The sequence below is a fragment of the Populus alba genome, chromosome 13, assembly GCF_005239225.2.
Source record: "Populus alba chromosome 13, ASM523922v2, whole genome shotgun sequence".
Taxonomy (NCBI): Eukaryota; Viridiplantae; Streptophyta; class Magnoliopsida; order Malpighiales; family Salicaceae; genus Populus; species Populus alba.
In genome coordinates, this window is record NC_133296.1 from 11,140,444 (window position 1) to 11,163,599 (window position 23,156).

The following is a 23,156-nucleotide window of genomic DNA, read 5'->3' on the forward strand; positions in this document are numbered from 1 at the left end:
ACCCATCGACCACTCTCTCTTTCATATATATATATATATATAAAAGAATAGCCTAAACCCTCTCTTGATGATAACTATACTCTACACGTCACCTAACCATAAACTACAATCCCTGATTTTCCAATCACTCTAACTTCTCTCATCTTAAAAACATTTTTAATCTTAATTCTTACCAACGATAGTTTCAAATCTTCCTGCTACCTACTGAAAGAATGGCGGAGGAGGAGGTTGTGGCGCCGGCTGTGGTTCCTGTGGGGTCGGATCACAAGAGAAAGCTGGAAGATTTAGAGCCTGAAACTCTAGAAGAAGCTGAGCCGAGTCCAGCCGACGAACAGGAGCCTGAAGAGGATGAGAAAGCAGATGACGTGGAGGATGGTGGTTCGCCTGATTCTAAACGGCTAAGGATCGATGAAAGCAAAACCGATGGGTTAGGTAATTGAAGTTTTGATTTTTAGGGTTTGGTTTCTGTTAATAAATTGGAAATTATTTACTTAATTTTGGTATTTTATTATTTTTTGGTTGAAAAATTAATTATTTTTGGAAATGCATTATTTTACTGTCGTTTTTTGTGCCAATGAAGTGACTTTTTTTTTTTTGTCGAAAAAAGAAGTATCATATCAAGAAATAGTAACTTGACTTGTTATTTTGGTTGGTTTGATTGTTCTGAAAATTGAGTTTTGTTGAAATCTTGTCTTCTGTTTTATCTTGTTGCGAATGCTATATATCAAGAGGTGGGGGTGGGTTCTGATGGTTTTGTTTTTGTTGGTAACAGCCAGCGAAAATGGTTTCAAAGGAGATGAGTCAGATGAACATGCAAGGGAAGAAGCTGAAGAGCCGTGTGTTGAGAATGAGCATGGAAAGGATGATAATGCTGAGCCTCTGTCCGAGGAGGTGCCGGAAACAAATGGTAAAGAAGACCCAAATGCAGATAATCAGGAGACTAATACTACTGACCAAGCTACTGTTGATGATTCCAAGACGGAGGATGCTGAGAAACCATCTTTAGAGGATGCTGGGAAACCGTATGCTGAAAAGCTGTCTGAGGAGGCTGAGGAACATCTATCTGAGGATCAAACAACATCGCGTAAAATGGAGGTTCCAAATGACAAGGTGTGTTAACCAAGCCTGTTCTTGTAATTGTGTAATGAAACCTGATCAAGCTTGTTCAGGTAAAATGTTGGGGAATTGGGTATGACATGTGAGGGAATATAGTGGATTTCTTATGATAATCCATTCATCTTTTTTTTTTAGAGCGTAGATGTCATCCTGTCCAATTTTACTAAACAGTTTTTGAGCGTATAGTTGCTTGGTTTTTATTTCCCTTTATTTTGTTGTCGGGTTCTAAAGATTATTCTTGCAACAAAGGTTTAAAACTCATGTAAATGCCGTGGCAGGTTGGAGTTCTTATTGGCAAGGGTGGAGATACTATACGTTACCTGCAGTATAATTCTGGAGCTAAAATTCAAATCACAAGGGATGCTGAAGCTGATCCACAATGCACAACAAGGCCAGTGGAATTAATAGGGAGTTTAAGTAGTATAAGCAAGGCTGAGAAGCTCATCAATGCAGTCATAGCAGAGGTACTGAAATTTAATTTCTTTCTTTGTTACCTATTTTACTTGCTTTACTAGTTTTCTTTTTTCTGTTATGTGATTATCTTGCCATTTATTTGGATGATTTCGTGTTGTTTTGCATGCACTTAATTTGGATATCATGTCGTAGGCTGATGCTGGGGGTTCACCCTCTCTGATAGCTATGGGCCTTGCTACTAGTGCACAAGCTGCTGGAGTGGGAGATCAGCTGGAGATTCCAATTCCCAATGAGAAGGTTAATTTATGATTTCTGATGGATGCATTCTTTAGTTGTGTTTCTCAACTATGCTGATGCAAGGTTGCATCCAGGTTGGTCTAATCATAGGACGGGGTGGGGAAACCATCAAAGGTCTTCAAGCCAAATCAGGGGCTCGCATTCAGGTAGTTGATATTGCTGGCTTGGCACCAAGATGCACTTTCATATAGATATGACCTTGACAATTTCCCTAAAAAATTTCAATGACTGGTCCTCACAACCTTGTTTTACTTCAGCTGATACCTCAACATCTTCCAGAAGGGGATGAATCAAAAGAAAGAACAGTGCGTGTAACTGGAGATACGAGACAAATTGAGATGGCCAGAGAAATGATAATGGATGTCATGAATCAGGTTTGTTTTCACCTACTTTTTTCTCCTATGTAGAATATATTTAAAATTTGCTGTAATTGTGGTTGCTTCAGGTAGATTGATATGTTACCTTTTTCTGAATTGTTGTGTTGATTTCATGAAATTAAGAGTATTTGATTGACTAGTATCTAATTTTGTATCAGGCCTTGTTTAGTGTTTGAGCTTTGGAATTGCATGCACCAAATACTATTTTCTTTGGTTCCTTGAGGCATTAAGGCATGTCTAGGATCTCATGAGCTAGCTCTGTGAATTTGTTTGTTCTATCTTGAAACTGTGTAGGCTTGGCATCAACAAATGGATCTAAATATTCGCACTTTGATCTGTTTCTGTCTAATTGTCTAAAATAATTTGTTTCTTAGTAATTTGACGATTTGATATGGTAATAGTTTCTTTGTTTGTGTGGCTTATTCTGCTGTACTTAGGCTGCCTAGTCCCTGATTTGTTACTTGAAGGTTCAATTTTCTACATAGATTAGTTGCCTGTGTGAGTATGTGGAAGACACAATTATTGTCGTTTTGAATAATCATCATTTGATAACATCCTGTCCAAGAAAAAAATATAGAATATATGTTATACTAGACTTTTTCTTTATGTAGGGAGATGTTTATACAACCTCTGTTTAGGAAATAGAGTTTTAGGCTGTTTCAAGTTCATCTTTTGTTGGTTGTGGGTGAATTGTTTTTAACTCAATTATTGGAGCTGAGGATCTGTATGTTTTTAACTGCAATTGCAGACATGATTATTTTGTTTGTATGTTAGAGTGGCCATTCATCCATGTCAAGAGCTGTTCTATAGTTTTCTATGAGAGCTAGAGCTTTAATTAAATGACAGAATGGAGTTTGTGGTATTAATGAACGATCCGTTCCAAGGTCATTTGAATGCTCTTAGGAAGATCTATATTCCATCCAAGATGTCGGTTGCCATGATTTATTTGTGTTCAAGGTGCCGATTTCGAATTGGTTGACTTTAAAATGCAGATTTGGCTTTTGCCTTTCCCATGGGGTCAGCATTGCTTTTTTGGTGTAGCCATAGACAGCCACTATTCACTCTCATCAACCGAAGAGAGGTATCAGGCATTAAGTTTCGCAATTGCAGGATGGTAATAGTTGGTAAGAATGCTTTGAGACTTCAAAGTTGTACAATAATAATTCAGTGATACATAACCTTAGTGATCATTAGTACCCCATGTTTTATGCATGAGATGCATGTTGAAAGAAAGTACAATACCTGGTGAAGTCCTTGTATGTAAAGCTTTAATTGGAACGACACTTTCAAATTCGCATCTGCTTCTGTGCTTAAACATTTGATGAATATTATATATGTTATACAATTTGCCTTAAGTTGCATTGGAGTGGCTATAAAAGCATATTTAGCTAGTAAAGCACTGGGAATATGCCTTTTCAACATTCTAATCTACTGATATTACCTGACGTGATTTGATCATTAGTGTGTATTTCTAGGATTTTAAGATCTGCTATGGTTATGATAATGTTCTTTATTGTTGCTCTTTATATTATATCTGTGCTTGTCTTGATCATCTTGACCATGTAGAGAATAGAACTTGAGACAATGTAATCTTAAACATGGCAGTTCTGCACCTGTTTTTGCAGTTCTGCACAACCATACATTCATTTCATTGTCTAATCTGATTTTGTTTTTGTGAGTTGTGGGTTTCATTTTCAACTGCAAACTACGAGCATATAAATCTCTATCCACATTAACTCCAAAAAAACCATGGCATTTCGTCGTGCTCAATCTTTTCTTCTGTAGAATATATTTGAATGTATGAATTCTCATTTCAGCAAATATTATGTTTGAAATTCATATCAATCTGAAGTAAATGGGTATCTGCGTTGACTTAATTCAAGGGAAGTTAAGGAGCTGCATGGAAGGATGGGGGGGTCCATAGGATGCTCAGTTTATCTATTTTTTTTTTCTTTTATATTTTAAGATAGAAAATATCGTTCAGTGGTAGAAAAGAGATGTTAATTGGATATCCTTGCGCACTTACATATTCAGAAACTCTTGAAATTGTTATATGTGACATCTTATAATGTTTCATGTCTCTTATAGGGGCTTTCTGTCCAGCTTGGACTTTATTCCCACTCTTTGGTCCCTTCCATTCTATAAATTCAACATGTTTTGTACACCTGTTCGCATCTATAATGGCTTGCTTTCTTTTTATGATACAACAAGTTTTGTACACCTGTTAACATCTATAATGGCTTGTTTTCTTTTTATGATAATGTTTTGTTTATGTTACTAGCTGTTGTGTTGTTATCAAATGCAAAATAAATTGAATTGACTTGTGAAGAGAAAAAAGGATCAAAGTGTGTTTCTCACTCGCTTTTATGTTTAATTCCTTCACATTTCACTTAGTTTATTCTATATTTTGTCAAAACTGCATGCCTTTCAATATTCATGTGAATTGTGGCTTTGTTTTGGTGGTGTTTTGCTTCAGAAATAATGATGTGGAGACTCAAGACTTTTCTCTAGTTTCTTGTGCAATTGAAATTGTTTTTGTTCACTAATTTCTTTTTTGTCATTTGCTTTGGATAGACTATGAGGCCGGCAACTCTCTCCAGCAGCTTTAACCAGCAGCAGTCCTATCGACCCCGAGGACCCACTGGCCCAGCTCATTGGGGTCCACGTAGTCATCATTCAAACCAGCAAATGCCATATGATTATCATCGGGGTCCATATCCATCCCAAGGTTCGCAGTTTCCTCCAACTTATGGTGGTTATCCTCCACAACAGATGGCTCCTAGAAGTAACTACAGTTCTGGCTGGGAGCAAAGACCTCCTCCTAACATGCAAGGTTTTCATTCGCATAGTGGTGGCTATGATTACTATAGTGGCCAAGGAGGTCATGTATCTGATCATCCAGTTTCTGCCCCAATGTCTACTCCTCTTCCTGGGCATGTTTCTCGTCATTCCCCTGCTCCTGTTATGGGTGGACCTCCATCCCAGGTGAATTACAATTATGGACAGTCCCACGGTCCAGATTATGGGCATCAAGCTCCCTATTCCCAGGCAGCTCCTTCTCAGCAGAGCTATGGGTATGGATATGATGAACTGAAGTATCCTTATGGGCATGGAAGTTCTCAGCCAGCTTATCCGCAGGCCAGCAATCAACCAGGCTATGGGACACAGCAGCAATATGGCAAGCAGCCATCGTATGGCATGCCATCACAGGGTCCACCTCCTCAATCATATGGCCCTCCTAGGCCTGGTCAGCCGGGAGATGTATCTTATCAAGGTCCCATTCAATCAAGTCAATTGTATGGTCAACCACCACAACAGCAGTATCCATATGCATCAAGTGGGCCCATGCAGCAAGCATATCCTCCTTATGTGTCGGGATCAGCTTCCGATGGGTATAATCAGGCACCACCTGCATCTGGCCCAGGCTATCCTCAGCAAGGTGGCCAGCCTGTTCCAACATATGGACAGCCTGGCGGACAGGCAGCAGCTTATGGTCAAGTCCCTGCAGGGGGCTATGGAGGGTATCCATCTTCACAAGGTTTTCCTGAGCAGCAAGCTGCGAACAATGCAGGTTATGGCTATCAAGTGTCCCAAGATCCTGCTTATGGTAGTGGCCCTGCATTCAGTGCACCAACCAGCCAGCAGGCTTATGCTCAACCAACACCAGCTCAACCAAGTTATGATCAATCAGTCCCACAGTCGGCTGGTTATGTCGCTGCTCCAGCAACAGCACCGGTTGGTTATGGGAAAACGGTGTCTCCACAGCCGGGTTTTCCACAATATGACTCAACCCAGATGTATGCTGCTCCACGCTGAGAGCGATTAGCTTCCTTGTAGGTGGATTTTCATTCGTGATAAATGAACCGGCCAGTTATGATTAATGTTATAGATATCTTAATGCTCTTTAGATTACATCTAGGCGTAGTTATCTTTCTGATAGTAGAAGAACTTTTAGTTTTCATCCATCTTAATATGTAACCAGATAATGCTACTGTTTAATCCAGCTCAAGTTTCATGTTACTTGTGGGTGTTATTTCGCTTATTGTAATGCTCCATGCAGGGAAGAGATTCGGATTAAAGGTGAAAAGTATAGTTAATACTGTTCAATGGCACTTTGCCCTACCAAGGCAAAGTTATTCTCCTTTTCCTTCTAGACTACATACAAGTTATAACTTAGTTCTTCAGCCAAGGAAAAGAAAAATATATAAGATGGGAAATTTGAAAGGAGGCAGTTTTGGAGCCAAAAAAATCTACTAAATTGAGATGGACAAGACTGATAAATGAATAAAGCTCTTGTCCAGATAAAAAAATTAAAAATAAAAGAAGATACAGTAGTAATTCAAGAGGCCATAAAAGCATTATAATTATAAAAAATACAAAATGAGAATCACTTTTTTTTTCTTTTAAATAGCGCTACACTTAACTGTATTGTGGTTACTATAGTTTAGTTAAGTCAACCTGTTTTTTTAGTCCTTTAACAATTTTTTTGGTTTTAGTAACTAATTTATTAAAAAAACAATTATCCTTTCATGTTAAATTCAAATTATTGATATATAAAATCATCATTATTCTCCTATCTCGAAAATGAACTTATTTATACCAAAATTAATTTTTTTTTATGATTAAAATGTGGCTAATTGAATTCTTTATCTTTTCACGTCAAATTTTAATTAATTTCTCTCTTATCTCTTACAAATTATGGATTGAAAAGTGAAGAAAATGAAGTTTAAGGATTGAAATATCATACCATAAACTTTTATGGTCCAAATGCTAAGAAAGAAGAAAATCTAGGGACTGAAGTTACTGTTTTACACATCATGGTCATGCTGTATTGATGTTAATAATGTTTATATTTCTAAAATCTATGTGGCTAAAGTGAAACCCTTTTAATTTAGTATATAGTACTGTCTATATAACTAAAAGAGGTAGGATTCCTAGAGAGTCGACCTTTTATTTTATTTTATTTAAAAAAAAAACCATCTTAAAAAAAAATGAATAAATAGTTACTCTTGTATATAATAAAATTTTATGGTGAAACCATCCATAAACATGATGGGAAAAAAACAAATTGGGTACCATAACCTATGGGAAAACAAAAATGGAAAGAAAGTAAAATTGAAAATAAGATGAAAGTTCAAGCTGCTTAATTGAGACTAGAAAAGTGGCTCACATTATGCCGCGGGCTGACGATAACCAAGTTTTTTTTCATCACAAAAAAATATTAAAATGACATAAGTTTTTCAACCTGGGTTAACCCATTAACCTCACAACCATGGACATAAGATTGAGATAGTTTTATAAGCAAATAGAAGAAGCTCAGAGATCAATGTTGAAGGATGAGATTGAAAAAAAAAAAAAAAAAAAACCCCAAAAAAGAGAGTGAAAGTAACTTGTATTAACATCTAAAACCTACAACCTTTATCATAGATCCGAGACTAACGTCATAGAAAACAAACTTTAAAAAATAACAAAGTAAAATTCTCAATAAAAATAATAATAAGGGATGAAAGGATCTAAAATAATACAAATAACAATTAAAAGAATATGAACAAAATCTGACATAAGAATAAATCAAAATCAAACACTAAGGGATGAAATTATAAACACAATTCAATTAGAAAAAGGACAAAAGAAAATAAATATCAATCAAATAAATGAGGATAAAATTTGATACAGAAATAAAATGAAACCAAATGATGAGGGACTAAATTAAAGAAAACAATTAGTACAATATAAAAAAATCAAATAGCAAAAAAAAAAAAAACAGAGACTAAATTGGAGGTGGAAGTTTTTAAAAAAGGATACATTAATAGTAATTGAAAGAATGAGAACCAAAATCAATACAAAAATCAAATAAAACAAAGTGATGAGGGATTAAATTGAAGAAACAAATTAATAAATAAAGATAAAAAAAAAATCAAAACAATGAAGACTAAGTTGGATATGAAAAAAAATTTAAAGACACATTTGTATTTTATCAAGAAGAAGAGAGATAAGATGGGAGGGGGGAGAAAATAATCCACTAGAGCCATACTGTACATCCATCGGTGACACGCCTATCCACCATGAAGATCTTTGCGAGTAGCTCTTGACACCATTGTTGATGGTGGTGTTTGTATGCTGAAGGAGTCGCATGCACCTCCTGAAAGGTGAGCACTCCTCCTACTCGCCGGCATGAATGCTATGTATAGCTGCAACTTTTCTCCTTTTATTTTAAATTTATTAAAAGATCATATTGCTCCTTACTCAACATGATATCAACAAAAAAACCAACATGAAAAGACCAAAAAGCCCCTTGATGTAAGCTATATACTTTTTTGCTTGCAAGGGCACTTTAGTAATTGCACTATATGAGTTAAAAAAAGCCGAAAATACACCAACGAAGGTTAAGAAAACTTAACCTTTAAGGGTATTTTAGACAATACACTATGTAAATAAAAGTAAAAATACTATTATACTCTTGTTTAAGCTTGCAATAACAAATTAATCCTATTAAAAAGATAATTTTACCATTGAAAGCAAATTATATGAGTTTCATGATAAATAATAAAATAATTATTTTACAGCGTGCAAGTCCATATTTTCAACAATGAAACACTAATAATGTGTTAAATAATAGAGCATTACTCTATTTTTAACAAAAAAAAAATACATGAAAAATGGAGTTTACGGTCAAATAAACTCTTTTTACAAATTAGAAAAAAGAAAAGGTAATTTTTATTTTACCATAATTAAAGCTAAAGTTGAAAAACATCTAAAAGATGTTCTCCAAGTCTTCCACCAACCCACGCCATGGAAAAGGCTATTCTCCTTCTCTTTTTCTGTCCATTGAATTTGTTTGGACAAAACTAACCTTGTTTTTTTTTCTTCTAATAACATTTATATCCTCTCTCTTAAAAAAACACACTTTATGTTTAGAAATATTTTAAAAAATTATTTTTTTTATTAATACACCAAAAATAATATAAAAACATTAAAAAAATTAATTTAAATTTAAAATTTTAAAATACAAATCTTATAGTAGTCTACATGTTAGTGAAGCCGAGCTATGAAAGTGTAGGCGCTGCCCCAACATTTCAGTGTTCCGGGTACCAGCTAGTTTTTTGTGATGAGTTTGTACATTTTTTATTTATTATTTTTATTTATTTATTTCTAAGGCTTTTTTTTTTTTTTTTTTTGTCTTGCCAAGTAAAATTTGATTTCCGTTGCAGTCCATGTTTCGGTCGTGTGAGAACTAATGTTTGAGCACTATGCCTGGGAAAAATGAAAGTACAAAGTTATGATTATTATGAATTAATAATAATGTTCCATTTCTTTGCTTCCATTGACTTTCGACCCCAGGTAGAGAGGACCTTTCAATTAATAACAACGAATTGAAAATGTTTGAGTGGAAAATTAGGTAGAAAAGTTTTCTCAAATTTAATGATAAAAAAAATTGTGCATGTTAAAATGTTAAGAATTAAAAAAAAAAGGTTAATTTGAGCATTCATTATTTTTGTTTTTTTATTTTTTCTTCAAATAAAATATAATATAATTTGAATATATTTTCTGGTTTTCTGGATTGAAAAAAATATTTAAGATCTTAGGAATGAACATATTTTCTAATTTTTTTCAAGAAGAAAAACTTGGAGAAAAATGAAAAAGAAAGGGAAAAAATTATTTTGTGCTAGTGGACAGGCCTTTAAGGAATTTGTTGTTTTAATAACTCATAACATCTAACCCTTTCTTTTTTAAAAAAGAAAAAAAAATCAGTTTAGTTATCAAATATGATAGGATAAATTTGACAATTAACACTCAAAATATATGTTGAAATAGTACAACATAAAAAAATCATAGCAAAACAATATAATTTAAAGATATCACAGTTCAAAAATGCGATATTTAATACATATTGCGTTTTAAAATCGTGACGGTTGATGTCACAGTTTATAATCACGATATTAATGAAATGTCATATTTTTAAACTGTGAAATTATTGAGATGTCATAGTTCATAATATTTTTTTATAAATGACTAGACATTTGATAAAATAGTTGGACTATAGCTAAATAGTCAGACCGTTTTGGCTACTATAAGGTTTTGGGTTATCTTTGTATTTAAACCTGAAAAAAAATTATAAAATCATAAATTTTGTTAAGCCTGAAATTTTATTTACTTTATGATTTTAGAGAGTTAAAATAATTATAATTTTATCAAAATTTAAACAAAGTTTCCTCTATATAAGAACCAAACCCAAAATTTTGTCCTGCTTAAAAGAACCTGAAAAAAAAAAAAAAAAAACACAATAACCGGCAATCAACAAATCTAACTAAACTCAACATATTCTCACATTTCATAATCGCAAGTAGCCCCAAGAATGCATACACACACACATAAAAAATAAATATAAAAAAAAATTCAACAATACAATATTCAAGTAATCCTAAAATATATAAATAAAATTCATCTATATATTTACATATATGTCATCTACTAGATGATTTGAGCTAATCAGTAGCACGACCAGATCCAGCTCTTGTTCTTGTCTAAGTGCTCTCATTCTTTATTGCTACATCATCAAGATTTAGCCTCTCTCTAAAGATTTCAAGTCCAGTACGACAAAAATTTAGCCACCTAGACAATTTTTCAAAAGACTCCTCATGTGAATCAAAAAAATCATCTTTTATTTTGCAACCTATTCTTTGTCATATGATATTTTATACTTGTAATGCAATTTTATTTCATCATATATGCTTGCAACCGCCATTGAAAGATTATTCATTACAAGGGTTGATATACTACTAATAAAATTTTTTGCATCAAGTTGATGGTGGTCTTTTTGAACAAAAGTCGAAATACGTAAATAACCCTTTTAACTTTATTATCTCAAATAAATCTAATTTTTTATGATATCTCCTACGCAAATACCATTTATATTTTGGTGCTTGTATACATTGTAATTGAACAAATGTTGAGTTTGACCGATAGACTTGATACTTAATTGAGTGTGCAATGTGCCACTATTTAATGGCATTAATCAATTCATTTTTACTTCTAAATATTTGACCGAATTTCAAATCAAATTCTTCTAGTATACTTCTATAACTAAGTGCTCAATTATATGAAACAACAAAACTAGACCTGTAAGTATTTTCAAATTCAACAACAAGAGGAATAATTTCATTTCAACATCATTATTAACGTCATCTTCTTTGTCACTATTTCGTCAATTTATTAACAATTCAATGAAACATGTAATTTGTTATAATTCAACCATATTTATGTTTTATTGCATGAACATGTGTGCATATTTAACTATGTTATTAAGCAATTCCAATAATATATACAAAATCTCTAATTTGACAACTTAACCTAAATTAAACGCAACACATATTTAATTGAAATAATTAATTCATCATTAATTTAACTTATTTTCATGTTCAACGATATCAAATACACTCTAATTGAATATGTATTTATTGATTTAGTATTGATTCAACAAATTCTAAATTTATCATAAACCCTAAGTTCAACCCAAACAATTATTTCATTTCAACCAAATCAAATACAAATTAATAGTAATATAGTATGTTTATCTTTTTTATAGGACTACAAGAATGGTTAGGAAAGTGGTGGTAGCAGCAAATGGAATGATTGATTTTCAATACAAAATATCAAATGATGCTTAGAGACCATGATGTATTTGATTTTTGATTGATTTAGTGGCAAAATCTAAGTGTTTTATAATTTGTTTTTGGAGAGAAGCGAGGGTGGCGATGGTTTTTTTTGTGAGAGAGAGGCAATGTTGTATGTTCAATCAAGTTTTTAATTTATTTAAACTTTAGTTAGTATGTGAAGTGTAAGAGCATCTCCAATGCAAAAAGCCAAATTGAGAAGCTAAATTGATTAAAATAGCTTTTTGAATAGTAGATATATAGCTTTTTTGATGATGTGCATTCCAATGGTAAAAAGCTATTTAAAAAAACCATTTATATTTTAATATATTTCATGTGAAATTCATTTTTTATATAATTATGTAACTAATTTAGATATTTTATATATAATATAATTATGATGTTATTAATTATATAATTAATATTAGTAATTTATAAAAATAAATAATAAAATTTAATGAAATATTATGAAAGTTAAAAGATATAATTTTAAAATTAAACTTAAAATTTATTTATATGAATATTTTTAATTTTCAGTTTTATATGTTACTGTTAAAAATTTAATTTTTTAAAAGTAAAATTCAAAATTCATGCTTTGAAAAAATAACCGCCACCATTTAAAATTTTAAATTTTCAAATTTCAAAAAAAATAACCGCCACAATTTTAAATTTTTAAAATTTCAAATTTTGAAAAAAATGACCGCCAACATTCTAAGATTTCAAAATTTAAAAAAATAATCCATCTATAAATATTCTCATATACCTTAACATTTTTTCTCATCATTCCATTGTTTTCTCTCCGATCAAAAATATATTTCATTAAAATTCATCATGAATCATTCTAATTTTAATTTTTATGATGCTTTTGATTTTGATGATGACACTCCTGTGATCGCTTTTCAAGTTGTTGCTGAAGAAGAATCGAATAATCAAGGGCGGAGAACAGGGTATCGTGGCTTTATTCGTGGCCATAATATTGTCAATCGTAATAGAAAGGAAGGTTAGTTGAGGTTATATAATGATTATTTTGCTGAAAATTCTAAATTCACTAAAAATCAATTTCAAAGAAGATTTAGGATGAGTCGTCATCTTTTTCTTCGGATTGCAAATGCAGTGGAAGGTCATAATCCATATTTCAAACAAAGGACAGATGCTCTCGGTGTTCTTGGTTTATCTTGTCTTCAAAAGGTAACTGCCGCTCACATAATACTTGCATATGGTATTCCTGCAAATCTTACTGATGAATATCTTCAAATTGGAGAAAGCACTGCGATTGAAAGTCTTAGAGCTTTCGTCAAAGCAATCGTAGAAGTTTTTGGTGATTGGTATCTAAGGGCACCAAACGAGGCCGATGTTTGTCGATTATTATCAATTGGAGAGCAGCATGGATTTCCAGGGATGTTAGGGAGCATTGATTGTATGCATTGGAAATGAGAGAAATGCCCAATTGCATGGCATGGGATGTATACTGGTCATTGTCGTGAACCAACTATAATTCTAGAGGCGGTGGCTTCACAAGATCTTTGGATATGGCATGCTTTTTTTGGAATGCCTGGATCATTAAATGATATTAATGTTCTTGATTGGTCACCTATCTTCGCTGCACTTGCTGAAGGTCGTACTGCTCCTGTCAATTATACAATTAATGGGCATGAATATACAATGGGATACTATTTAGCATATGAGATTTATCCTAATTGGTCAACTTTTGTTAAGACAATCCCAAGGCCATTAGGAGTAAAGAGAAAATATTTTGCAAGTAAGCAAGAGTCTGCAAGAAAGGATGTAGAGCGGGCATTCGGAGTGCTCCAATCTCGTTTTGCAATTGTACGTGGACCTGTTCGATACTGGGATGAAGAAACACTTGCAAATATTATGAAAGCTTGCATAATAATGCATAATATGATTATTGAAGATGAAGGAGCAATGAACCTTGGATTTGACCATGAACGTGAAGTTAATTCATCTATATCAGTGTCACATGGTGAAATACCAAAACTACATGATTTTCTTCAAACTCATAATCAAATCAGGGATATAGCAACTAGCTCTCAACTACAAGAAGATTTGGTTGAACATTTATGGGAACAATATGGTAACGAGTAGAATCATTAGCTTTGAACTTCTTATGTCATCAGAATTTTTCAAGTTTTTTATGTTTTTTTTTTTCATTATGGTTGTTATCTTTTAAGTTAATTAATCCTACTTATTGTTGTTTTTCATTATGGTTGTTATCTTTTAAGTTAATTAATCCTACTTATTATTGTTAAGTGTTAGAAGAACTTCAAATAAGTATTATGAATTGATACCACTTTTATAACAATATATTTAAAATAACCAATAAATTTCTAAAATATTTAATTAAAAATACATTACATTAAACAATAAATAAATCTAGTTAATTAAAAAATACATTACATTACAATAAATCAATCAAAGTTAATTAAAAAATCAAAACCCCTCTTTTGCATAATTTCTAACTTTCTATTTTGAACACATGTTGCAAAAATTGGATCTAGATTAGAAATATCCATTTTCATAATTTCTTCTTCTTTCTCAATCCTGTCCAATTCTTGTTTCTCTTGACTTTGTTGAATCAGCATGGCTTGTTGCTCTAACATAATTTTTCTGTCTTGTTTCTTCTAATCCTCAATTTCAACTAGAGTATCCCTGAATTGTTGTAACAGATTCATTACAGTTGCATCTCCAACTTTATCTTTTCCTTGTCTACGTTTAAGTCGTTTCTTTGCAGCCTTCTGACCGATTGGTCTATCTTGATAAATCAATGGTTCACTATCTTCTCCTAAACTAACAGAATTAGGGGTAGATGGAGTTGATGAAGCCGGACTTGCATTGACATGACCTTTTTGTTTCTTGTTTGACCTTTGATGTTGACTTGCACGCTCAAATTGTCATTTGAGTTTTTTTTCTTAAGATAACCCAACAATATTCTAGTTGAAATCGTTTGCCAACGCAAGAAGCATACATTTGCCGAGCATCATTAATCTGGTAAAAAAATAAAATTAATTAAATAATGTTAAAATATATGTTAAACAATTCAACATAGAAATGAATGTTAACATTACCCTTGATTCTTCGGTCATTCCACTTTGTTGACGATTTTCAATTTGAGTAACAAATCCAACAAATTTACCGACTTCTCTATTTATTTCTTGCCATCTACTTGAGATGCTTATTTGTGAAAGATTATTCAAGTTTCCTCCATTCTCTACAAAGTAAGCATGTACGCGAGCCCAAAACTGTTTTGTTTGTTGATCAACTCCTGTAATTGGATCCTTGCTTGTATTTAGCCATGCAGACAAGTAAACAATCCTCCTCTGGTGAGAAATTTTTACTTCTTTGTGATTTTTTTGCTGAATGGACATTTAAATTCGAGCATGTTAAGTCATCAATTAATTGATTAGAATCACTTGGTTGAGAGAGAATATCTTCTGACTCACTCATAAGAAAGTTGGTAAAAGAGCTTGGAAAATTTGAATCCATCTACATTAAAAAAAAACACTAAAGTTAAAACCTTAAAAGAGTGTAAAAGAAGCTCACATTCAATGTTTAGCAATTTTGTAGTTTTCATACATGCGAATTAATAATAAGCATTGCCTTCTACTTGCTCTAATATAACAATTTGACCATTTTTTGAAACTAAAAGAGAATCGATATATTGGTTTAATTGTATTTTCAAGAAGACAAAATATAATTGACCTCAAATTAAAACAGACAATCAAAAATAAATTTTAAATATGCAACTCTATCTTTTTATCAATATCAACTACCATTATTAATTTCTCTCAATTTTATCAAAGATAACAACATAAATAAAAATTGTCTTCCTTAACCCATATTAAAAACATAAATAATAAAGAAATAAAACTCATCAAAAATATTAAATTAACAACAAAAGTTCTAAAAAATCGAGAGATATTAAAACGAAAATAGAAAAAAGCTTTTAAATAAGCATACCTTTTAATTTCAGCTAATTAACACAATCGATGTTAATAATTAACCGGAGAATAATTGATTCTTGTTTTTTAAAATTTGAGAGAAGGGTGAGGCACAATACAAAAATTTAAAACTACAAGTTTTTTCTTCATGTATTTATAGACAAAATTTTCTATGTTTTTTTTTTTTAAAAAAAAAGAGCTGTTGGCCAACGACTATAAAAATAGCCGTTTGGCCATTTTGGCCATTTCTACAGTTAAATGTAGAAATGGCTCTTAAGAAAGTAAAAAAGCCATTTTGGCTATTGCTTTGCCTCTGCTGTTGGATTACAGAAAGTAAAGAAATAAAAGGCAAAGTACAAATGCCTCTTTATTTGGCGGCTCCAACTTTAAGTTATCATATTTCAAAAATACGTAGTTATGTAGTTATTATTATTTTTTTTAAATATTTAGTGGATGTAGTGATTTGAGAAATACAATAAAATCAAGTATATTATTTCACCCATTTTTTTTTTTTTAAATGATGCTGTTGCTTTAAATTTTTAAGTTTACTGTTATAATTTGAAAAAAAATAATAATATAAGTTTGTGCAAAAATAGAACTGAAAGAAAGGAAGAAAGATAATGGAATCGTCAAATCTCACTTCACTACCTGAAGATGATGAACAACAACAACATCAACAAAATCAAAAGCCACCATCACTCTCTGCTTTTGCTTCCCTTCCAACTCGCCCTGCTACTCAGTCAGTCTCTTCACTCACTCGCTCGCCCAATTTCTTTCTTTTTTAAAAAATAAATTGTATAAATTAATTTTGAAGCCATTAAGTAATTAACGTTACAATGTATTTATCGAAAAAAAAAAAATTGATTGTAATTGTTTGCAGGAGTTGTTTACAAAAGTACGCTCCATTGGAGTGGACAGGATTGTTTGACATGGAGGAAGATGTCTGCATTCCTGACTCCAATGATGTTAGTTTTGTCTTGTCTTTGATAGCTACTCCCCCCCCCCCCCCAACCCTAAAATCTTCTAATGTTATTTGTCAATGTATAGGTATTTCATGTATACATGGCAGGGACAGAGGGACCTGTTGTTTTTTGTTTACATGGAGGTGGTTATTCTGGGTATGCTTTTTTTTTTTTTTTTTTTTTTCTCCTGTAAGCAATACCTTCAGCATGAGCTTCGATTTTTGCTTAAAAGTGTTAGTTTAAAATGTTTGAATATTTGAATTATAGATTTCTTTTAGTTTTAAAAAGATGTTACAATTGGGTTCCTGATGAAGATAAATTGTGTGATTTGTTTGGCTAGGCTCTCATTTGCGCTCTCAGCGAGTAAAATTAAGGAGAAAGCTCGGGTAGTTGCTATGGACTTGAGAGGACATGGAAAGACTTCGACAGAAAATGAGCTCGACCTCTCTGTTGAGGTATTGATAATTTTCTTAGTATTCAATTTAAGTGAAAGTGATAGTTTCCAACAGGATCATGTAAGCAATTTGCTGGGTTTTATGCAGGCTATGTGTAATGATTGTTTCGCCGTAGTGAAGGCAATGTATGGAGATTCTCCTCCAGCAATTGTGCTTGTTGGCCACAGGTTGTGCTCTTTCTGCTAGTAATCTGCTTGAATTAAATCATATTACATAGTTATTAGGGTACTGCATAACTAGTAGTGAAGAAAATATAAAAAAGGTGCTACTGTTTCCACAATCACTAACCAACGGTCAATCTTATCTTTGTTGCCTGTCCTCAACTTCTGGAATGGAAGCCATAGTGATTTTTAACTTTGACAAATGCATAGTTGAGCCATTACTCTGATAATTGCTGAATAATAAGAGGCAAAGGAAACACCTTGACGCTGCTTTTCATGTTTTTCTACTAAGTATTAACTCTTTTCCACACAGCATGGGGGGATCAGTTGCTGTGCATGTTGCTGCTAAAAGAGCGTTACCAAGCTTGGCTGGGCTGGTTGTCGTGGATGTCGTGGAGGTTTGCTTTCTCTGTAATAGCCTTGTCAATTTTTTCTTTTTGCGATGGTCTTTTGTAACTTTTATTTGAACACTGTCATAATATTTCAGGGAACAGCTATGGCTTCATTGATTCACATGCAGAAACTCTTATCAAGTAGGATGCAGCATTTTTCTAGTTTGGAAAAAGCGGTATTTGAAATTCCTTCAGACTCCCAATTATTCCCATCTGCTCATTCCCTGCACAGCATGATTCTTTGAACATGTACCTTGAAAGATTTAGTAGTTAAAAGGACTTTAGGGCTATAAAGAGGGATGGAAGATTATGAAAAGGCGGTTTTTTTCATCAACTTCTTACTCCATAATTCTCCTCTTTTTAGATGATGAAATTTGTTATCTTGGCGAAGTGGCTTATCCTTGTCTGATGCTCATGACTGTATTCTAGTTTTAACTTATTGGTACCAGTGACATGAATAAAAGCTAGGGTTTTTGAGATGATATGAAGTTGACGATGGAGAAGATCAAACATATTGATTTTCTATTAGGATTAAGCCTGTTAGGTTGGGATTTACTTTGCTAGTTAAAGGTTTCAACTTTCATGTTCTGACAAGCACTAGGAGAATTCGTCTTTTCCTGTTGCAATCCATGCCTCCCGGGACTTCTAGAAAATAGACAAAGAGACGGAAACAAAACGTGAAGATCCTGAAAAAAAAACCCAGACCTTGTGCTTGAACAGCAAAATTAGTTTTAAAGCTTGTTATAAATTCAAATATCTTGTTTACAGGTAGAGCTAGACCAGAAACAACTGGGGACCTGCTCTTGGATTTCTCTTTAACACATACAATATATGATCCAAATTCTTTTCCTAGAATTTTCTAAACATCAAAATACTAAAATCACACTTGGCCTTGCAATCTTCTTGTGGCCCTGCTGGCCAGTGACTTATCATTATGGTGCCTTACTCAAGTGATGAGATTTTGTGTGGGTGCACTTACTCTTTTGCTTGATTATAATTGGAACATTTGCTCATTCAACATTTTGGTTTTTTCTTTCTTTGTGCTCTAAGGTAATAGACCATCATATTGAAACACTGTTTTGTTTTGTTTTTACAGAGGATGGCGACTTTAAATTTATTTTGTGCCTTTGTGCATTTTTAGCATGATTGTTTTCTTATTGCTACACACTAAGCTGACACTTTTAGGTTGATAATTTCATGTGAAGCTTATGCTTATTATTGTGGTGCTTTGAAGTGTTAATTAACTGGAAAGGAATGCTCTGTACAGATAGAATGGAGTGTCAAGGGAGGTTCATTAAGAAACATCGATTCTGCTCGGGTATCTGTGCCTACCACATTAAAATACAACGATGCAAAGAACTGGTGAGTACTTCCACTTGTATGTAAATATAAGGACAATGTGTAATCCTTCAAGAATTTGTATAATTCTTATATTCTTTCATATCTTGTAAACTGTATACTAGCAGCTGCTGTTTTTAACATCAAAATTGCTTGCACTCTTTTCTGAATTGACTGACTAATTAATGATTTTGTGCTGCAGTTATGTTTATAGAACCTGCTTGGAGGAAACAGAACAATATTGGAGAGGGTGGTATGATTTAACTTGTAATTGAGATTCACGTATAAATAAACGGTGTTGTGATGTGAATTTTGTACAAAAGTTCGAACATATGTACATGAAACCAAAACCTTCACTGTGTACGTCTTAGGTATAGGTTTGAATGCCATGTGCTTGGATGTAATTTTTCTCATTTGATATCTTTATCCCAGAGAATTCCGTTGCTGAGTTGATAACACAATACTAGCTCATAATATTTGTGAGTTATAGACACCTGACTCCTGCACACGCACATGCTCAAACACACCCAATATCTGATGTTTATTATATTATTTTTATATATTTTTTCCTCCTTTCCAGATGTGGTCATAATGTAGTTCCCACATAAGCACAACTATAAAGGATATGGCTTGATGTACATCTTCAAATATAAAAATGATTGGTTACTATGCATATATTGCAGGTATGAAGGCCTTTCAGATAAATTTCTATCATGTCCCGTTCCCAAGCTCTTGCTTTTAGCAGGAACAGACAGACTGGACAGGTTTAATCCAAAGCTTGCCTCAAATTGTTGAGATTAGGATTGACTAGAGATAGATTAGGATTGTATGGTATTCATCCTTGTGATTCATTGCATTAAATTGTTGAGATTCTCTTGGAGTATCGATAAGCATTTGCTGTATCTCATTAAATTGTGCACCAGATCTCTTACAATTGGGCAAATGCAAGGCAAGTTCCAAATGGTAGTTGTCAGACACACTGGACATGCTATACAGGTCTGCATCTGCTACTTTACATTCACAAGGCATTTTATCTGCCTTCTCTTTCTTCTGCAAATATTACAAGTATTGTATCCCAAATTGTTGCAGGAAGACACACCCGATGAATTTGCAACACTGGTAGTTAATTTTATATCTCGGAACCGGATAGGTCCTCATGGGGTTGAGGTTTGCATCAATGTTCTTTCATCATCCTATGATCTAAACCTCCCAGAATAGGCATTAAACATATGAAATACATGTTTTTGCAGATACCTGGTCTCCACCGACCATCACAACCACAACAATGAATCAATGGCTGGATTAATCAGTATTCACAGCTCGATGCCCTGCGATGGACAGAAGAAGTTGACGGAAATGTTCTTTCCTTGAGATGGATATGCATCATGCATGAATTGACAAAAAATTCAGTAAATGTGCCCAGTTTGAATGACCTCATACATTTAGAAGAGCTGGTTTCATTGTTCAGCGAAGGAGGCGATTTTTTTTTCCAGCTTTTTTCTTTCATTTTTGCCATTCTTTTATTTAATTTTATATTTCAATATTTATTGGATTTTGAATTTGTTATTCGGTTTGATTTCTACAAGGATATTACATTTCAGTTTATATAATCAAGTGAAAAATAGTTTTTAAAAAATAATTCTTAAACCTGGTGGAATTCATTATTTTATAAATTTGGACGAATTAAGTTGTAAAGTCTAGATTGAATTAATGTGTCAGACTTCTTACTATAAAGAAAAGATAATCTTGAATTATTTTTTTTGAAAAAAGCTTGATCAAGTTTTAGCAATGTTATGCTCTTACGTCCTAAATGAAATTTTTAGCCATGGTTTTCCATTTTTTTTCTTAACATATTTTTCTTATAACGTTTTGAAAAAAAAAAAAAAAAATATATTTTTTAATATGTTCCTTTGGAGTGAAAAATATGCTGGGACCCGACTGTCGTTGACAGTCCAAAACCAGAGTGCGTTAACTTAACCGGAAGAGCACGGGTTTCCACATGCAACCAGAACAGGCTAGCTTACGCCGATATTTGTATTTAATAATTCGGCTAAGATGGAAGCATATTCTCCATTCTGAACTTCATTTTCACTGCCTTTTGTCTCTTACAGTTGTGCTGTCTTTTATTTCTGTTTTGATTTTATCCTCAGTTTTTATTACAAATCACTCAATCTTTTTGTGATATCATGAATTCTGTTGTAACCCATTTTTGGGTCCCCATAAAAAAATAATAAATACAAAAAAAAAAAAAAAAAAAAAAAGTGCGCAGTACTGGTCGCAGTAACCGTAGATTAATTCTCTGGTTACTGTACACACAGTAACCCGGTTACTGTGTGCACAGTAACCAGCCCATGCAAAAAAAAAAAAAAAAAAAAAAAAAACAGAAAAGGGCTAAACGGTGCCGTTTTGAACGGCACTGTTCCCCTTTCTTCCCCGCCTAACAATACAGCAGTAAAGAAGGAAAAAAAATGTATATTTAATGGCGTTGGTCCCTCCAGCCCACCAACCGCCGGTCCCTCTAGCCCACCGACTGAAGACATTGGCCGACCGCCTACCGCACCGCCGAAACTGAGGGAGGCACGCCTGGACAGCAACGCCCGACCAGCCGCCGCATGACCCCACGATGAAAAAAAAAAAAAAAAAAAAAAACACATGCTCACGGCTATAAATAGGGGAGAGACAGAGAGAAGAAAGTAGAAAGAGAAGGGAGAGAGAGCGAAGAAGAAGAAGAAGCAGAGAGGAGAGTAAAACAGAGGAGAGAGAGAGAGGAAAACAGCACCGCCGGCCACCGCGAACAGCCAGTTCCGCCGCCGTCACCCCTGCCACATCAGTTGCTGCCAACATCACCACCGCTCCAGGTAGCCTTGCCCGTCGTTTTTTTGGTTGAGCTTCATCTGCATGCAGAACGTTTACGTTCTGCAGCAGATGAAGATTAATTAGCGAGTTACTGTGCTGTGCACAGTAACTCGCTAATTAATTCACGGTTACTGTGCATGTGCACAGTAACCTGCAGATTAATTCTCTGGTTACTGTGCACATAGTAACCCGGTTACTATGTGCACAGTAGCTAACCCATTCTTTGGGCCAGGTTCGGCCCAGCCCATATATTTGGGCCTGATCCGGCCCATTTCAAAAAAAAATATTTTTTTTCAGCATTTTATTTTTCCATGTAATTTTTATGTCATTTTGATTAATATTTGGTGGTATTTTTTTTTTTTATGTTGTTAAAAATACAAAAATCTGATTTTTAAAATACCCGGTTTTCGTAAAAAAAAAAAAACTTCCAAAAATACAAAAAAATTGAAAAAAAAGAGAAAAAAATGTTTTGTGCATACGGCCAAGTGTCTCAAAGCTAAAAAATTCATATTGTATTTTCATACACCAAAAAAATATATTTTAGCATGCATTTTGGCTTTAATAACCAGTTTATTAAAGTCAAGAGAATATTGGCCAATATTTCAAAAACAAACAAAAATTTTTATTTTGTTTGTCTCTTAATATCCGGGGTATGACTTTACACGTAATGCATATTCCGGATATTTAAATTCTTTTTTTTGGACAATAAAACCTGGGGTATGACATTACACGTAATGCGTATTCCAGATATTTAATTCTTTTTTTTGTTTGGACAATAGAACCCGGGGTATGACATTACATGTAATGCATATTTTGGACAATAGGAAACCACAACATGACTTAGATTTTATTAGACAAAACAATGCAGCCTACCTTAGTAGGGCGTAGTTGGGGTGCTAATACCTTCCCTTTACGCAACCAGTCTCCGTACCTGATCTCTAAAGACCAGTAAGGGTTCCTAGTAACCAGAATACTAGGTGCGACTCCCAGTCCATTTTTTAGCTTAGAGACAAAGAACTCCTGTCTCACCATATTTTCCATGCCAAATAGACAACATACCACACCCTCATGAAGGTTGGGGTGGACGATCGCCGCGCCGCCGCACACGTGCGACAGAATGGCGACTCCGCTGGGGACTTTGTGGACTAAGCTTTGTTTTTGTCTGATGATTGTGTT

At 33.4% G+C, this 23,156-nt stretch overlaps 2 protein-coding genes and 1 pseudogene across 3 annotated transcripts; all 3 read left to right on the forward strand.

Moving 5' to 3' along the window:
* LOC118059388 (uncharacterized) lies at positions 1–6,224 on the forward strand. Its single transcript, XM_035072236.2, has 7 exons — positions 1–432; positions 773–1,110; positions 1,395–1,580; positions 1,723–1,827; positions 1,902–1,973; positions 2,085–2,201; positions 4,779–6,224. Exons 1-7 carry the CDS (start codon positions 213–215, stop codon positions 6,018–6,020), a joined length of 2,280 nt encoding a protein of 759 aa, XP_034928127.1. The 5' UTR covers positions 1–212; the 3' UTR covers positions 6,021–6,224.
* A 5,735-nt stretch (positions 6,225–11,959) lies between these two features.
* On the forward strand, positions 11,960–13,963 carry LOC118059369 (uncharacterized; annotated as a pseudogene).
* A 2,434-nt stretch (positions 13,964–16,397) lies between these two features.
* LOC118059387 (uncharacterized) lies at positions 16,398–20,891 on the forward strand. Of its 2 annotated transcripts, none has more exons than XM_035072235.2 (13): positions 16,398–16,555; positions 16,697–16,781; positions 16,864–16,934; positions 17,119–17,233; positions 17,321–17,400; positions 17,708–17,792; positions 17,882–17,962; positions 19,054–19,148; positions 19,327–19,377; positions 19,808–19,888; positions 20,048–20,120; positions 20,214–20,243; positions 20,375–20,891. In XM_035072235.2, the coding sequence occupies exons 1-13, from the start codon at positions 16,437–16,439 to the stop codon at positions 20,411–20,413; spliced, it is 1,005 nt and encodes a 334-aa protein (XP_034928126.1). In that variant the 5' UTR covers positions 16,398–16,436; the 3' UTR covers positions 20,414–20,891. The 2 variants fall into 2 exon arrangements, with proteins under 2 accessions (XP_034928126.1, XP_034928125.1); XM_035072234.2 differs by having other exon boundaries at positions 20,214–20,291; positions 20,375–20,875.
* The last annotated feature ends 2,265 nt before the right edge of the window (positions 20,892–23,156 follow it).

Excerpts from the sequence above, each read along its gene's own strand:
- LOC118059387 (XM_035072234.2), top strand. The coding sequence starts at position 16,437 with ATGGAATCGTCAAATCTCACTTCACTACCTGAAGATGATGAACAACAA. Across the intron at positions 17,793-17,881 it reads TTGTCGTGGATGTCGTGGAG|GGAACAGCTATGGCTTCATT; the intron begins GTTTGCTTTCTC and ends ATAATATTTCAG. Across the intron at positions 20,121-20,213 it reads ACACTGGACATGCTATACAG|GAAGACACACCCGATGAATT; the intron begins GTCTGCATCTGC and ends AAATTGTTGCAG.
- LOC118059388 (XM_035072236.2), top strand. The coding sequence starts at position 213 with ATGGCGGAGGAGGAGGTTGTGGCGCCGGCTGTGGTTCCTGTGGGGTCG. Across the intron at positions 1,828-1,901 it reads TTCCAATTCCCAATGAGAAG|GTTGGTCTAATCATAGGACG; the intron begins GTTAATTTATGA and ends GGTTGCATCCAG. Across the intron at positions 2,202-4,778 it reads TAATGGATGTCATGAATCAG|ACTATGAGGCCGGCAACTCT; the intron begins GTTTGTTTTCAC and ends TGCTTTGGATAG.